Source organism: Erigeron canadensis, chromosome 2, assembly GCF_010389155.1.
Source record: "Erigeron canadensis isolate Cc75 chromosome 2, C_canadensis_v1, whole genome shotgun sequence".
In the NCBI taxonomy this organism is placed as follows: Eukaryota; Viridiplantae; Streptophyta; class Magnoliopsida; order Asterales; family Asteraceae; genus Erigeron; species Erigeron canadensis.
This window is the reverse complement of record NC_057762.1, coordinates 27,761,430-27,780,152: the sequence shown is the minus strand read 5'-3', so window position 1 is coordinate 27,780,152 and position 18,723 is coordinate 27,761,430. Positions and strand designations below refer to the sequence as shown.

The window sequence follows — 18,723 nt, the reverse complement described above, 5'->3', positions numbered from 1 at the left end:
TCAAGTTGGCGGGTAGACGGGTCGAGATTTTAAACCCTGACTTGATTTTTTTCATTGGGTTTTGAGTTAGATCGAGATTAACAACCCTATTCTTATTAATAGGTTTGATAACGGTTTCATTTCAAATACAACCTTGCTAATACTAGCTATAAACCAGAATATCAAAAATCATATGATTATAATATCAAAAATCATATGATTATACAAGTGGTAAAGATGGTTTTGGTAGGACAGGTGGCCATAATTTAATTAACATCAAGTAATATATTTTTAAAGACAATGTATCCTCTCGATATTCATAATCATAAGTAATTCACACCCTTTTTCATTTTGTTTAATATTCCACACATTCTCATAGAGTTCAAGATGACTGAGAAGGAAACCCACAAATTAAACTTGTCACTTTGAAAATAATGAACCCAAGCCGTACCTACTACCTAAACTAGAAATGCATCGCCATTTATACATCTCTTTACGTATTGATACTTTTCAATTCATATTTGTATTAATTGAAAAGGTAAATTGGATATTTTCACATTATATTCTTTAAAAAAAAAAAGAGCAATGGACGAACAAACTTTTTAATTTTTTTCTTTTCTCATGATAAGAATATAATGGGGGTGTTGGGACAGCTCACTCAAGTTGTTAGACCACTAACCGGGCCGAGGTTAAACCGTTGTAAAAGTGCTAGGTGGTGGCTTGATGAAACAGTAAAAATATATAAAGTAGTAAAATAAGAAGAAGAAAAAAGATACCTGAAGGAGATTAATGGATCCAAATAGTTGACTGAATATTGTTAATTTTATGGTATACCCTGTATGATACTATCAGAGCTTGTTAATTTAGAGCAAGTGAGTAACTCGTATACACGTACACACTCCTCAAATCTCTCTTTCCTTTCTCCTTACTAAATGGATTGTTAAGATAAAAATACATATACATACCTTACAGTGTATAAAAACCACTATATAAATATATATGTCACTCGCATGATATGATCCATTTACGTGTCTAATTGTCCTAACTTGATTTGATTCTTAAAGTACTAATTACACGTGGTTGTTGGTTTACAAAAGTTAATTTGTCTTATTTCCCAACTTGATCTGTTTTTAAAATACTAGCATGTGGTTTGTAACTAAAATTGGTTTACAACATGAAAGTGGTATTAGTCGTATTCATCTATGTATGGAAATGGAAGTGTTTTTAAATTTAAGATTGTTATTAACGTGGATTTTTTTAGGATCTGTGGTTTGTTGGTTTACAAAAGATGAGTTTTTATATAAACAAATAATTTTTCTTTTTTAATGAACATTAACAACTCATAGGGCTATAGTTAACACTTTCTTTAAACTTATAATAATTATAACTACATATAATAATGACAAGCATAATATATAATGTACACTTTTATGAACGTACTATTTATTGATGTACACGAAAAAAAAAAATCACTTTGAAATTATTATTGATATATATATATATATATATATGAAATATAAAAGTTGAGAGTACGTGATAATTTTGTGTGTCGATTCAATTGTTTTAAAAATCAAGATATGAATTTTTATTTATTTATTTTTACATACGGTTCTTATGTGTCAAAAAACTAAACAACAAATCAACAATATAACTTTCATGAATAAAGTTGTTTGGATTGAGTAATAGTGATGCAGGAGTGATACCAAAGGTATTCGGGCCTAAAAATCGTATATCCTTGGCAGCTTGCGTCATGTCTATGTAGCATGTGGATTAGAAAAGTTGTTTTCCAAAAAGATGGAAATGAGTGAATTTTGGAGAGTGAGACTATTTGCGTCATGTGACAACATGTATAGTAGGAAGTGATGTATTTATATAGGAAGTGATGTATTTATATAGAAGGATGAAGAGAAAGATAAATAAATTAGACTTTATGAATTTCCCCGTTGGTCAACAAAAAAATAGGCGACCTTGTGGCTTCACTTGGGGGCGAGTTCACTCAACGGGGGTGGTGTTCCGGGCGGGTGAACTTGGGCAATTTTGGTGGTGGTTCGCCCCTTTTTATTTCGCACTGCCTTTAGCCTTACCATTTTCTGGAGCAAAAAGATAGTATATATTTGCGAGTGATCAGTCCTAGCTACTTAGCTAGATTAAATGTTATGGAACATACAAGTTGGATCCATATGGTGTTGATTCACTTGTCACAAAGAAATAAATTCAACAAATTTAATTCGGACCCAAAGTTTTTAAGTTATGTTCGTGTATATAATTTGAAAATTTAATAATCTTTGTCTCATTTTAATTATCCTACTAGCTAATCAACCCGGGTTAAACCCGAGTATTTTAAAAAAAGTTTCGTAAATACATACATTAAAATAGATTTCCGTTATGTATGTTTTAGCTACACGAGAATTTGATATGAGGACAAGGAAGAGAAAATATATGTAAAAATAAACACATCAACAAACACAATGCTATAAAATTTCTTAGTAGTGACCATGTAAATCCGTCATAGGAAATAAAAACTCGTAACAAAAAACAACAGCATGTCAGCATACAATTTAATGCAACTCATTCTCTTGTGAACTCGATTCCAACTTTAAGCCTTCTTATATCACACTCGTACCATCATATTACCATTCCAATTTTCCAACCATATTCATCATAAAAAGACTTTTATGTATAAAATAACTATATTATAAAACTCAACCAATGCGGTTCATCACAACGCCAAGTAAAAACTACAAATTTAATTTATATCAAAAACTCAAAGCATCAACCTGAAATCCACATTTAGAATTTGATTGATGTAATTGGTTGTTGTCCCTGCCCGGGGTGGGGGTTTGCTTCACTTGTCTTCTACACTTCTAAAGACTATAACCTTCTCAGATATCTCTCGCTCCACTGCATCATATATTGTGAGTAGGTTTTTGTTTCCAGGGGTGAGTAGAGGCCGCCGTAGAAGCTGAAGATGAGGGTGTTCAGCGATTTCGAATGTATTTTTAGTTAGCTAAGGGTACGACTTCTGCAAACACATTCTCCCATCCTGGGTAAATCCTAAAACATTAGCATCAACCAGAGTTATTTCTTCATCTTTATCCTGATCACAACTCAAATCCAATTGTTGTTCGTCCGTATTTGCTACTACTGCTCTCACCCACCCTAACTTCAACCATTCGAGTCTGATACATAATCACGCAATATAATATCAAAGGGAGGACCCATTGTGAGAACAAATTTTCTATAACACTATATGAACTCAAATCAAAATATAGATGTTAAACTCCTAGAAGATATATATATCTTCAAGTACTTAAATTTAAATTAATTTGCATAATTTCCATCATTATCATGAAGTTGATTCTTAACAGGTCGTACTTAAACTAACATCAAAGAAATGTAAACTATCTAAATTGATCTTTTACCCGAAAGTTGCACCACCAACATCATTGTTTGTCCAATTCCAGTGACCGGGTTGATGGCCATCTAAATATTCCATCTATCTCGTATTGTCATATTGATAACAGTGTTAACATGTTAGATGTGTAACACACAAAAAATGGCTTTCTATTTATATGAAATTAAACACAAAATACTTAGTACTATACGATAAACAGGATAAAAGTTGAATCCATTGTCTCTCAACTTACTACCCATGTGTCATATTTGAGATAAGTAATTCTGTTGCTTCAAATAATACTAAAGCTTGTTCCATGTTGGTTTAGTTTCTGATGTTTTTCAGGTATGTTTTAAAGAAAAATGAGCAAATACACCTCCACCAATGGTTAGTGGTTATATTGACTAAGCTCTATCCCTTAAAGCCAAAATATCCTACATAATCAAATTGTTTAGACGGGCCAAACGGGTTAGTCTAAGTAGATAGGAAATGTGTTGACAGGGAAGGGGTTAGTATCACAAATCTTAAAATAAAAGTTGAGCGTTGAGGATAAAAAATTGTATGTCAATTTTCAAGACCGACAAAGTATGAAATGAATAATATCTACTATGGCTACCTGTTAGTTTCAAATTCACAATATAACTCAAGAAATCGGGAGTACAAATATGTTTTTAGATATACAAACTTCACATAACTAAAGAATAAAGATCATATATATCTCAAATTTGAATACCACACAATATTGAACCCCTCAAAAAAGAGAAAAAAAAAAGAAGCTTAGCTTGGATATTGATTCCATCGAAAATCATATCTTCTTTAGATGTATAAAACAATAAAAAAAAACCAATTAATCAGTATATCAAAGTATCAAACATTTAGTGTGCATCACATTATTTTTTATCAAACAAGTATGTGTAAAAATCAAATTAAAAAGCTAAAAAAAAAAAAAAACTCCAGACTAAAAGAATAATAATAAAAAAATACCATATATATATATATACATAAATTAAATAAATGATTTCTGAAATTATACATGAAACCCTGTATATATTCAGGACAAAAAAATTGACTGAATAGCGAACAAAAAGACAACCAAATAGAAATTAACCAAGCATATTACTTACCTTTAGTTATAAATGGTTTTGGGATGCAGAATGTAGAAGTAGAAGATGAAAATAGCCTATTAGGGTATAATCTTTTATGAATAGGTTTGAAAGAATGATTTATTTTGCTTTTTGATTAATTTTAATATTATTTTCTTAAACATAAGTTTTGACGGAATGTTTGATAAGGAAGAGGGAGAGATTGCCACGCGGCAAATTTTTTTAAAAGGTTTAAGTTAGGAAGCTTGCTTTATTATTAGGGAGAGAGATTTTGACTGGTCAAGTCTTTTTCATCTGATTTTGACCGTAAATATCTTTGTTTGTGTTATATATTAGTTGATGAAAGTTATATCAATGGAAAGTATATTTAAAACTTAATGAATTCATATATGTAATATTAAGTGTTATATAACATAAACAAAAATATTTACAGTTAAAAAATAAAAACTCGAAAAGTCAAACTATTACATGTAATATGAGATAAAGGGAGTAATAAACTAAAAAGCAGGGAAGACATGCAATGTGCGAAGAAGAAGTGTTTGACTTATAAATGACGAAGTTAGTTTATTACAACTTGAAACGGTTTAAATTTAAATGACGAAATTAGCTTTCCAACTACTTAGTTTATTCCAACTACATATAAGGTTGACTTAATTTCCAACTACTTGGTTATACCAACTTGAAACGGTCTAAACTTTAAATGACGGAAATATATTCCACAATAGGTTATCAATTTAAATACTAGTTATGTTTTATGTTATATACATATCGTTATCCAATAAAAACGGATAACTGGCGCATAATGGGCTTGTCATCAACTGGTTACACGACCAACACAAAAAAAAAAAAAAAAAATCATGTAACATTATGATTAAAGAAACATGAAGTGAGATTTGAACCCCAACCCCTGGTAGGTAAATGTCGTACAACTCGACCTAAAGTCTAACGTTTTGAGAAGTGCATTTTTCCATTCTGGCATATGTTTATGCAAGTTGATCGATTTTTTTTTTGGATGTTTATTGTTTATATTGTTGGAATATATGAACATACAAACATACAAGATCACGAATAAGCGCAACGGAAGAAATCGAAACATATATGCAATCACATTAATTAACAAAGAGAGAATCGAGACGTGTACCTTATATGCTTAGATCCAATAATAATAAGATTATTATTAATGCTTAGGGTTTAAAGCAAAACCCCTCCACGATCGCACACTAGACACCCCGAATAATGTATGCTAGTACCCCGATCACGAACCTAAACAAGCCTTTGTTTAAATCCCTAAACTAAAGTTGAAAACCGAAAACCCCTTTGTGATGGGGAGATCGGCCGAACCAAAGAAGAGGGAGAGAGAGGAGAATTGTTTGTGAATGAATGAATGAAAAACCTAGGAATTAACCCTTGTATTTATAGGGAATAATTAGGTTAATTATAACTTGGAAACTAAGCAACATCAAGGCTATGGAAAGCCTTGATGTGCCGTCCCCCTCTCATGGACCAAGGTCCAAGCCCACTTTCCAATTTTCACATTTTAATCCTCCTTTTTAATTAATTAAATATAATTAATCCTTTAACTATGTTTAATTAATTATTTCGTGATCAAACTAATTAATATATTACTTTAATATATCAATTGTTATTATCGAGTTACCGTGTCATTTCGTGTGACCCCGTAGGCTTAAATTATTCCCGGACATGCAACTTATAATAATATGATCATATGCCAACAGCTCCCACTTGAGCATGTTATTATAAACGCAATAACATTGGTTGGCGTCTAGCAACACTCCAATGCTCCCGGAAATACTTAAGAATAGATTCTTAAATTTGCCAAGTTGAAATGATTTAGTCTTTAATATCCCTTTGTTCAGATACCCTTGTTAATTATGAATATGGATCAATGTCATTTCATAATTTTAACGATTATGTTTCTCATTTCTACAACTAATCAAGATCACCAAAATTAGTCAAGAATCCTCTTGAATTCATTTGGGTACGGCCATACAAACATCTTAATTAATTAATGAGGGGCCCAAATGGTATCATTCTTCAGTTGCAAATTGAAGGAACAAATCCTGTATTGACTACAAGTGTCTGGCCATGTCGTTTCTTAACATTTCTGAAAATAGCCCTTTATTACTGCCTTGTTCAGGACAGTTAGGAACTATATCAAGAAATGCAATCCACACATGCATAACTCACTTGTATCTCAAGTCAAAGGATAAATAAAGTAACCATTTCACGAATTTCATTTAATGACGCCGATCCATAAAATGATAATTCGTTCTATGGGGTAAGTCTAATATTCATCCTTTGAATATCATGTGAGTTTGGTACGATCCACCATCTTCAAAATATTCCCTTAAATATTTTCACCAATCTCTCACAATTGTCTTGCTTTAATTATATTCCCATATAATTAATCGACAATAGACATTTAGAATATCGAACTAATATTCATGGATTTAAACATGCAAATATAGGACACAATTATTATAAAAATGAAACCACTTATACCGCGTATAAAAATTCATTTATTTAAAATAACAATTGTTTAACATCCCATTATCCAAATACTAATCACAGATTTACATGAAATAACTTAGCAATATCTAAGACCTAAGCCTTCTGCATGCTTGTTGAGCTTTCCCTTCGACAATGCCTTTGTGAAAGGATCCGCCAAGTTATTATCTGTGTGAACTTTGAGTAAATTGATTTCACGTGATTCGATTTGCTCTCGAACATAGTGATATCTCCTTTGGTAATGTCTGGCACCCTTTTGAACCCCAGGTTCATTGGCAATGATAATTGCTCCAGAATTATCACAGTACAGATCCATAGGTGTATTATTTGATGGCATCACATCAAGCCCAGAAATAAACTTTCTGATCCAGACAGCTTCCATTGCTGCATCCGAAGCAGCTATATACTCAGACTCTGTAGCAGACATAGCAACGGTAGATTGCTTCTTGCTCTTCCAATCTACTGCTCCTCCATTTAGAATGAAGACATACCCTGACTGAGACTTGGTGTCATCCTTATCAGTCTGAAATCCAGCATCACAGTATCCAGTGACTTTAAGCTCTTGATCCGGATTTCCTCCATACACCAAAAACAATTCTTTAGTAGCACGCATGTACTTCAGAATGTTTTTCACAGCAGTCCAATGATCCTCTCCGGGATTTTGCTGATATCGGCTTACAATATTTTGCGCGAACGTAATGTCAGGTCTAGTGCATCTAACCGCATACATGATAGAACCCACCGCCGAAGCATAAGGAACTCTCTTCATACGCTCCACCTCTTCAGGTGTAGAAGCACCATTCTTGTTGGATAAATTAAGTCCTTCTTGCATAGGCAAGTTCCCGCGCTTAGAATTTTCCATCTTGAATCTTTTCAAGATTTTATCTATATACGCACTTTGACTCAATCCGATCAACCGATTACTTCTATCTCTATAGATTTTGATTCCGAGTATGAATGCTGCTTCACCTAAGTCTTTCATAGCAAAACACTTTCCAAGATAAGATTTAACGTCTTTCAACATTGGAATGTGATTTCCTATTATCAATATGTCATCGACATACAAGACAAGGAAAGTAACATTACTCCCACTAGCTCTGCGATATACACATGGCTCATCAGGATTCTGAATAAAACCAAACTTTTTGATCTCTTCATCAAATCTTTTATTCCAACTTCTTGATGCTTGCTTTAGTCCATAAATGGACCTTTGAAGCTTGCATACTTTGTTGGGATGTTTTGGATTGACAAAACCTTCAGGTTGGTCCATGTAGACTTCCTCGTCTAGAAAACCATTCAAGAAAGCTGTTTTGACATCCATTTGCCATATTTCAAAGTCATAGTACGCCGCTATGGCTAAGATGATCCTGATAGCTCTAATGTCCGCAACCGGAGAAAAGGTTTCCTCATAATCAACTCCAAAGAGTTGAGTATAACCTTTCGCCACAAGACGAGCTTTATAGGTGTGTATATTTCCATCCATGTCGGTCTTCTTTTTGAAGATCCATTTACACCCAACAGTTCTACCATTTGGTGGAAGATCAACCAAGCTCCAGACTTGATTGTCTTTCATGGATTTCATTTCCACATTCGCCGCTTCAAGCCATTTTTCAGATTCCGGATCTGATAATGCAGCATTGAAATTAGGAGGTTCATTCAAATCTCCTACTACGTGTTGTTCAGACTCAATCATAAGATTTAATCTATCACGAGCACGTATAGTCCTTGAGGACTTACGAAGTGAAATCGCTTCATCTTCAACTTGAAGTTCATCTAGAGATTCATCTCTTTGAACATTTTCCCCCCCAAGTTGAAGATTGCTAGTATCTTTAGAAGCTGACACATCTTCTTGATGCTCATCAAGTTCAACAATCCTCCCACTGTCTTCTTGAGATATGAGTTTCTTTTCAAAGAACTCAGCATATCGATGAACCTTGACAGTGTTTTCCGTAGGAAAGTAGAAGTAGTAACCCATCGTTTCTTTGGGTATCCTACAAAGATGCACTTGACAGATCTAGGAGCAAGCTTGTCAGGCGTATCTCGTTTCACGAGCGCCTCACATCCCCAGACCTTTAAGTAAGACAATTGAGGAATACTCCCATGCCACAATTCATGCGGTGTCTTGTCAACTTTCTTAGTTGGAACCATATTGAGAATGCGAACAGCAGTCTCAAGGGCATAATCCCAAAACGAAAAAGGAAGAGTCGTATGAATCATCATTGATCGAACCATTTCCAACAAGGTTCGATTCCTCCTCTCCGAAACACCATTGTGTTGAGGAGTATATGGAGGAGTAAGCTGTTGAACTATACCACAAGCTTTGAGATAATCCTTAAACTCTTGACTCAAGTATTCACCACCTCGATCCGAACGGAGGATCTTGATGGTTTTACCGAGTTGATTCTCCACTTCACTTTTAAAGTTCTTGAATGTTTCAAAGACTTCATGTTTATGATTAATCAAGTAAACATAACCATAACGACTGAAATCATCCATAAAAGTGACGAAATAGCTAGCACCTTTCCTTGACACATGTCTAAATGGGCCACATACATCTGAATGTATTAGTCCAAGCAGATCTTTAGCCCTCTCCGGTTTATTTGGAAAAGGTTTCCTTGTCATTTTGCCAGAAACACAAGACACGCATTTTTCAAATGATTCATCATTTGATTGCAAGACACCGTCCCTTTGAAGTCTTTCAATGCGTTTCTTGCCAACATGAGCAAGCCGACAATGCCAAAGATAAGTCGAGTCCAAAGTGGACTTAACTCGTTTGCTAACTTGATACATTGAACTATCCTTTGAATCACAACCACGCATATCAATTTCATAAATACCATCACAAGCAATAGCATCAAAATAATGAACATTATTTCGAGAAACTGAAATTCCAATATCATTAAAGACATTAACGTAACCGTTGTTTTTCAACAAAGAAACTGAAATAACACCTCTAGTAATAGAAGGTGCATAATGACAATCGTTCAAGACAATTATTAAACCACTAGGTAAAACCAAATGATAATCCCCGATCTCTTCCACAGCTGCAGGTAGACCATTTCCCACGAACAGTTGTAAAGATCCCGGCTTCAGTTTCCTTCCTCTTCTAAGCCCCTGTAAAGAATTACAGATATGAGTACCACACCCAGTGTCGTAAACCCATGAATTCCGCTTAGAAAAAGAATATAATTCAATGGTGAAGAATATACCTGAAGTCCCGGACGTACCGGGCTGCTTCTTCTTCAACTCAGCAAGATACTTGGGACAATTCCGCTTCCAATGACCCACTTCATTACAATGGTAACAAGGTAGGTTCTTAGCGGGATGTTCCTTCTTCGCTGGAGGGGTCTTCTTAGGTTTAGGAGCAGCAACTTGCTTTCCTTTGCCATCAGCCTTGCCCTTTCCCTTCGGTTGTTTGCCTTTTTGGACCTTACCCCCTTTTATCATGAGACAATTGGGAGTAGCAGTTTTCTTTGGCAACTTCTTTTCAAATTCAACAGCCATTGCAAGAAGTTCCGGAACGGTTTTATCCATGCTATGCATAGTATAATTGCGTCCGAATTCTTCAAAATCCTTAGATAAGGACTTGAGAATCAAACCAATTTGTACTTGCTTTGCATAAGGAAATTTCAACCTTTCCAACTGCTCAAAGTATCCTTTCATCTTAAGGATATGAGTGCTCACCGGTGTTCCTTGTTCATGTCGCAAGTCATGGAGTACATCGATAAGATCGTATAACTCCACGCCAGCTTGCTTCTCGAACATAGACTTGAGTTCAGTGAGCATATCACATGGAAATGAATGCTCAAATTTCCTTTGTAGGTCAGCATTCATGCTTCCCAACATTAGACAAGCGACCTCATTATGTCTATCATATGCAGCCGCATATTCCGCTAATGCTTCAGTAGAAGCATTGGCAACAGGAGCAACGGGTCTTGGCTCTTCAAGGACTTGGTATTTCCTCTCAGCTCTCAAAACAATCCGGAGCTGACGATACCAATCATTGAAATTCGGTCCAGAAAGCTTTTCCCTTTCCAACATCAGCCTGAATGCCGATTGATGTATGTTTTGAGTGGTATTGATTGTTGCCATCTACAAAACAGACAAAAAGTTCAATTATCAGTATTCCGATAATTATCCTTAAGAAATGTAATTTTACCCTTGTTAAATTCATTTAACAAATTACTTTCACTAAGGCTAGGATCCAACTTGACATACAATCATTTCATCAGTTGATCTGCTAGAAATGACGGCATTCAAAAGGTAATCGAAAATCGATAATTGCATTCATGCAACTCCTAGATTTATGGGACTTACAATAACACTGTAAAGGGGTATTAAGCGTTTTGTAAACATGTTTTGTCCCATCTTATGCCACGGGTTAAGGTCTCACCTCTTAACTCGTTTTAAGTCGCCCAATTAAGAACATGTAGATAGTCCACCGCCGTCTCACGACGAGTGGTAATCCACCTTGAAGAGATACAATTCACCTACGTCTCACGTAGAGCAAAAAGCACTGGCAAGTGTTCTTAGCAAAGTGGGTGGCATTGACTTAACTTTAAATGGGTAATGCATTTGATGTGAATCAAAAGTTTATGTTTGAAGACTCATGCATAATCTTCAAAACATAATATTTAATAAAATCTTTTGTATAGTCTTACAACACAAGAGAGCTCGGTAGCTCCATTTGAACGCACAAAGAAGCGCAAGGGCAAAGGTATGCGATAAACGCGATTTAAAAACCCGCCCTTTTAGAAGGCTAGCGCACTCCGACTTATACCTCTCTTAGAGTTTGTTCAAATGGGTGAGCCGGTGTATCTCAAGGTTGCAAAACTCCAATTTTATTAATGAAATCTCTATTTCGATAGTTCTTAGTCAAGTTTATTTTCAAAACTAATTTTGCATCACCTTTATACAACTTTATAAATAATATACAAAATCAATAAACTTACTAATTACCGAACTATTTAATCAAATAACAAGTTAAGGTGGGCCACCTAAACATGGTCACTATGGTTCATGCAAAAGTTCAATCACGGCTCCCCCTTCCGAAGAAAAGGACCACATGCATCAAGTTACCTTGATTGCGTAAGCCTTTAAACAAAACAAGTTGCACATAAAACACAAAAACTTGCTGTCTGGAAATTTCCAGCAGCTTGATGACCAGTTTACACCTGTTTCTGGTCCGATTCAGCTTTCGACCAAAACTATAAAGTTGTAGCCCTATGTGTTGGGCTTCTACAGTCCAAAGCATGACACCTAACTCATTACAGATTATTTTATATGATTTTTCTAGTAAACTGTCGCACATCAGAAAATTTACACGCAAAAATCACATTGTCACATAATTATCTAATAATTAACCCTAATTATTGGATCAACATTCTTTGTATCATATAACTCTTTATATATCCAGTAAAATCACAATAAAACTTTGCATGAATTTCTTGTGATTTTACTATTTTATTTAACAATAAATAAAACGATACACGTAATCATGCAATTCATCACATAATTTTTATCAATTCACAATTCAAAACTTGTTTGAGGGTTTCAATCTCCATTGAACAAGGTTAAATCTTTTAATTAAACAAAACCCTAATTTTTTATTTAATTAAAACGCAATTAATAATTAATTAAAATAAGAAAACCACTTTAATTAATTAATTAAAATTCAACCAACCCTTAAACCCCCCTTCAAGTTTTGATCTTTGTAATTAATAGATCACATATGTGGCTCGTGATACCACTGTTGGAATATATGAACATACAAACATACAAGATCACGAATAAGCGCAACGGAAGAAATCGAAACATATATGCAATCACATTAATTAACAAAGAGAGAATCGAGACGTGTACCTTATATGCTTAGATCCAATAATAATAAGATTATTATTAATGCTTAGGGTTTAAAGCAAAACCCCTCCACGATCGCACACTAGACACCCCGAATAATGTATGCTAGTACCCCGATCACGAACCTAAACAAGCCTTTGTTTAAATCCCTAAACTAAAGTTGAAAACCGAAAACCCCTTTGTGATGGGGAGATCGGCCGAACCAAAGAAGAGGGAGAGAGAGGAGAATTGTTTGTGAATGAATGAATGAAAAACCTAGGAATTAACCCTTGTATTTATAGGGAATAATTAGGTTAATTATAACTTGGAAACTAAGCAACATCAAGGCTATGGAAAGCCTTGATGTGCCGTCCCCCTCTCATGGACCAAGGTCCAAGCCCACTTTCCAATTTTCACATTTTAATCCTCCTTTTTAATTAATTAAATATAATTAATCCTTTAACTATGTTTAATTAATTATTTCGTGATCAAACTAATTAATATATTACTTTAATATATCAATTGTTATTATCGAGTTACCGTGTCATTTCGTGTGACCCCGTAGGCTTAAATTATTCCCGGACATGCAACTTATAATAATATGATCATATGCCAACATATATTATATATGACATAACAAAAAGATAACGTTAATGACAAAATGCAGGCATCATAACAATATTGTAATTGTAGTGAAGTGTATATATTTTAGAAAAATTACTTTACTCAACATACATTAATTTAGAAATTTTGTTCAATTTAGAAAAAAAATTTCTAAAAAATATTACTCTGATTGAAGAAATAGTAGTATGTTTCTTTAATTGATGATTTAATTCTTCCTATTAAAATTTTGCCAATATATCCCCATGAAGTAGCCCATTGACAAAAAGTCACCAATAGCTGTTATAGATCCAGGCAAACCGAATAACTCATCCCCGCCGGTAATCATGAAAGTTTACCTCAAATATCGACTTCTGGTCTCCAATTACAACGCCTCATATAATTGGTCTCCATGCCAAGTGACTCACAAATTATGTTTCTTGTAATACATTTTTTCTCATTGTATTTAGCATTCTTAGTGCAACATAAGTCAAGAAAGAAATTAAAACTCCATTAGTACGCCTTATATGCAATACCCGACATCATATTGGCCATTAAAAAAACATATACTAGCAAAGTAAAAAAACAAATTATGCCTCTAGATACAGAAGTCAAGAGTTCTATCTTCATGCTTTGTAAGATTGGAGGTCCTATCCTATCTTAGATAGAACCTAAAAGTAACATCTTTACACCGTCGTGATAGGGGCCGGTAAGTTTCTCTACATTTTTACCTCCCTACATGCCGTCGAAATATTGAGACGCAAAACCCATAAAAGATGACATTGGGTGCTTCCTAATTACTTTTCACTATGTATTCAATATATTGTAATTGTCATACTAACTCATTTGAGAAATAGAGTGTGCATATGAAGAGTCAAGTCAACAGCAAAATGTGATTGGAAGACATATACAATGTACATGTAGCTTCCTAGATATACAATAGACTATATTTCCATATGAAGAGTCAAGTCAACAGCAAAATGTGATTGGAAGACATATACAATGTACATGTAGATTCCTAGATATACAATAGACTATATTTCCTTATATCAAGTTGTATCTGCTTAGCATCTTTTATGCTAATTTAATTATCTTTTTAGTTCTAATCATAGAGTTTATATATGTGCAGGTAAGCATGTACTATTAGGTACATCAGCAGTATGCAAAACTGTATAAGAAACTAACCTTACATATTCAGCTCAAATCGATCGAGTGATCAGGTTATGGACACACCCCGCGAGATATTTGATGTTTCGGGACCATTGCACCTGCTAACTTCTCTCGACTGGTACGTTGTTGTTTTGAAAGTTGCTACTTGAAAGATATGCTTTGATGTATCGATAAATGGTTTGAATGTGTTTTACAGGCGAAACACATTTCATCGGAGATCCCTTGCTGCAAGCCTAGTGCAAGGTGTTTATAATCTCGAACATGATCGCCAAGGTGGAAGCACTGCCCACCATCACTATGCCCCTTCTTCACAATGGTGGGAGAGGTTTCATTTTCAGTTGAATCATGTTCTAGTAGACGAGAGCGATTTATCTTTCTTTGGAGCCATTTACGAGCTCAAATACGCACATCCTTGCTTCTATCAATCTAGACCGTACCCTCCACGATATGTCATAGCGTTCCGTGGAACAATCATTAGATTTGCCACCCAATATGAAGATATGAAACTAAACATGAAATGTATCTTTGATAAACTTGAAAATAGTCCCCGGTTTCATACTGCTATTGACGCGCTTCAAAACGTGGTATCGAATGTGGGCCCCGAAGGCGTGTGGTTGGCCGGACACTCGTTGGGTAAATTTCTTTCTCTTTTATCCTAGTACTTTCTTAAATACAAAGACTGTGGGATCTCAAATACTAACTACTAACTCGCTCTGATAATATTAAAAAAAAAAAAAACTCTGTTTTATAATGGGACTTCATTAGGTGCAGCAATAGCAATGCTTGCCGGAAGGCATATGGCAAAATCTCGATGTCAGCTTGAAACCTATTTATTCAATCCACCGTTCATTTCAGTTCCAGTCGAGAGGCTAATTAGAAACGAAACCTTGAAACATGGTGTTCGTATCGCTGGAAGTCTCATGACAGCCGGAATTGCAACAGCAATGAAACTTCACGACAAGGATCCTGAAGAGGATCCATTTAACGTGTTATCTGAATGGACACCTTATGTGTTTGTGAATCCATCAGATCCTATCTGTGCTGAGTACATTGGGTATTTTCAGCATAGAGAAATGATGGAGTGGATGGGAGTTGGAAAAATCGAGAGGATTGCAACAAAACATTCCATAGGAAGTCTAGTTTACGGTGCAATGGGGAGAGACTCTGAACCCTCGCATCTTCTACCGACAGCTTATGTAACGGTGAACCTTAGTCCGTCTGAGAAATTGAAACAAGCTCATGGAATTCACCAATGGTGGCAACAACATTTTCAATGGCAATCGAAGCTATGCAAATTCAATTAAGGTTTCTCTTTTAGTCCTGCTCCTGCATCATGCTGTTTCATTAAATGATGAAAAACTGATGAATTTCTTTTGATAGAACCTGATATTGTTTGATTGTTTGTAAAAGTTGAATAACATACGAATTAAAGACTAGTTGAATTAGTTTTAATCTCTTATGGTCATTAGAAACGCGGGTTAAACACTTGAAAGGGTCAAACTGGTCGAAAGTCGCCAAAGTTAGACCCAAATGCGGCTAACATCCTAGATCATTTTACTGAAATAATAGATAAATATTGTGATAGTTTTTTTGCAAAACATTTATTATTTGTAGTCTTGTAGATATCAAAACAGAAAAGAGAAAAACAATTATGGGTTGCCCTGACCCGTTTAAGTTTGATCATTCTAACGGGCATCTTATCATGCAAGGCTTTTCAATGGCTGCCATGAGAATGTAAGATACAAGAACAATTGTAGACTGAACTTCAGTCTTGAGATGCATCCTCTTGTCTATCTATGATGATTCAAGCATTCATTTTTTGTTTTTTCATAGCTAGGTTCAGCAGCATCTAAACTGGCCTCGTACCGAACCGGTACCAAAACCTACTAGAACGGAAACTGAAAACAACCCAAAGTAAGAACCAAATACCATATCGACTACATGGATACAATACCGGTTTGGTATTTCAGTTTTGTCCCGGTGAATAAGTTATATGTTGCAGTAAACATCAATAAATTTCATTATATGGACATCAGCAAGTTTATATGTGTATTCAGTTTGATAATGATTGTTGTTGTATATTAAAACAATGATCGGAAGAAGACTTTAATACATAATTCACGAGTGCATTAATAAATTGCATTATATGGACATGGAACTAAGAAATCATTAACAGAAAATATAGATAACAGTTGTAGCAAAACAATGGACACTATTTTCGGTACAACATTTAGTTTCTTACCAAACCGGTTGGTACCAACACCGTCTAGACTAAATCTTGACATCGGTACCGGGTTTGGTTTCTCGGGATTTTGCTCATGCCTACCTCTTACGCCATTTTGAACAAAAGAGATACGGAACTAGAAAATAAAGTGTTAAATGGGAGAGAAAATATAGGAAGAGAGCAAATTTCTGTATTTGCATTTCCTGTGTGAACCCAACCTAAAGAAAACGATGGTAACTACCTACCAAAAGACAAATGATTCCAGTGTTGTCAAAGGCAGGCGAGGCGCACCTCCGGCGCCTGAAACACTAGGCCCAAGTCGACCATGAAAAAGGCGGCCGATCTATAATAGTTAGCAACCTATGAACTGTTACAACGACTATAATTTATAATAGTCTTAACTAGTAAATTTCATTGCTAAGCTATTAACAAGCAAATGTTCATATTGCTAACTTTGTTACCTCACAGATTACATTGGTCAGATCGAAAGAATCTCTGGAGTTCTCACCAGGCAAGAAATCAACCTACCGAAAGTTACATTACTAGACACCACGTAAACCTTTAACAAATACTATGCCGCACTAAAAATTACTCATTAACCCATGACTCACATGGTAAACCTTAAACACTTGACAGCAATAATTTGATCAAGATAACCTTCTGGAAAGACAAAATGAATGAAGTCAACAACAAGGATGCGTTCTATGGTATGTCAAAAGTTAAAGTTTTTTCATTTGAAAACCAACTTTTCTAAGTCACCTTACTATTTTAAAATAGCCAAAAATATCCTTTTAGTTTTCATATAGAAGACAGGCATAAAACTAACCATCGATTTACTTGATCTAAGTTATGTAATTCATAAATAGCAGTGCTTGATATACGTACATGGTCTCTATAAGCTGTAACTTTGTTGTGCACCTGCTCATACCAGAGAAAGTTCGAACCATTTAATAATGAATGGGTCAATTTGGATTTCGGTTATCTCAAACAGGGTATATAAAAATACCTAAAAGGAGACAGGTCAAATAGGTACACATACTGACATTAAAGGAACACATTTGAAGGAAAGTTAGCTATTGCGTTATTGTTGTGAAATCCTGGTTTGTAGTTGTGTTGATGAACCAGACCATGGTATTTATTTTTGTTTCTTCATCGTTTAAAATGTTGGAAAGGGAAATACAGGTGTTGAGGGCTGATACCTGTAAATCTGAGCATAAGTTGTAACTCCCTTAGTATAGAAGACCCTTTTTAAAATCGCTGCTAATGTATTTAAAATTCACTAACAGAACAATTATAAAAAAATTAGTACTATACAAACTGAAAATGCATAATTGTGTTAAGGGCATTCGGCACCTGAATGCAAAAAGAAGCACTAGAGGAATAGGGAAAGTTAAAGTGTAAAACTATAAAATTAGTAATAATTAAGAGGACATATTGCAATTGTTCTATACATATGCAATTATTTGTTTTAGACGCTGGACTTATAATTTGGCACTATCATAAAGATGCATGCCATTTTTCCACTGAATTACGTACATATAGTGATACAAAACTGATATCGGTCGAAATTTAGAAACACTTACTATATCATTATCAAAACAAATACTGTTATCAAATCTTATTTTTTTGTCTACATGTTTCCTTTAACTGTTATATTACATTGCAGACAACTTGCAACTAGAATCAACATTGGCCACCACTGCTACTGTAAATCCTTCTCTGCAGACCTACGTGGCTACATCAACAGGTAAAACAAAACATAGTAGACGAGACTGAAATCATAAATACATCATATGAAGAGATGGTAGTCAGAAACAACTACTATAACCTGAAAACCATACCCAAGGATATTCTAAACATACAAGAAACACCATACCTACTTCACC

The 18,723-nt window shown here is 34.7% G+C and overlaps 1 protein-coding gene across 2 annotated transcripts; it reads left to right on the top strand.

Moving 5' to 3' along the window:
- The first annotated feature begins 14,335 nt into the window (after positions 1–14,335).
- Positions 14,336–16,065, top strand: LOC122589834 (GDSL esterase/lipase At4g10955-like). 2 transcript variants are annotated; one of them, XM_043762155.1, is made up of 4 exons: positions 14,336–14,357; positions 14,573–14,731; positions 14,810–15,246; positions 15,379–16,065. In XM_043762155.1, exons 2-4 carry the CDS (start codon positions 14,667–14,669, stop codon positions 15,915–15,917), a joined length of 1,041 nt encoding a protein of 346 aa, XP_043618090.1. In that variant the 5' UTR covers positions 14,336–14,357; positions 14,573–14,666; the 3' UTR covers positions 15,918–16,065. The 2 variants fall into 2 exon arrangements, with proteins under 2 accessions (XP_043618090.1, XP_043618089.1); XM_043762154.1 differs by lacking the exon at positions 14,336–14,357 and adding an exon at positions 14,407–14,447.
- Positions 16,066–18,723: the final 2,658 nt, after the last annotated feature.

Bases quoted from the DNA above. Each gene is read 5' to 3' on its own strand.
- LOC122589834 (XM_043762155.1), top strand. From the start codon at position 14,667: ATGGACACACCCCGCGAGATATTTGATGTTTCGGGACCATTGCACCTG. The intron at 14,732-14,809 runs GTACGTTGTTGT...TGTGTTTTACAG, and splicing joins CTGCTAACTTCTCTCGACTG to GCGAAACACATTTCATCGGA. The intron at 15,247-15,378 runs GTAAATTTCTTT...GGACTTCATTAG, and splicing joins GTTGGCCGGACACTCGTTGG to GTGCAGCAATAGCAATGCTT.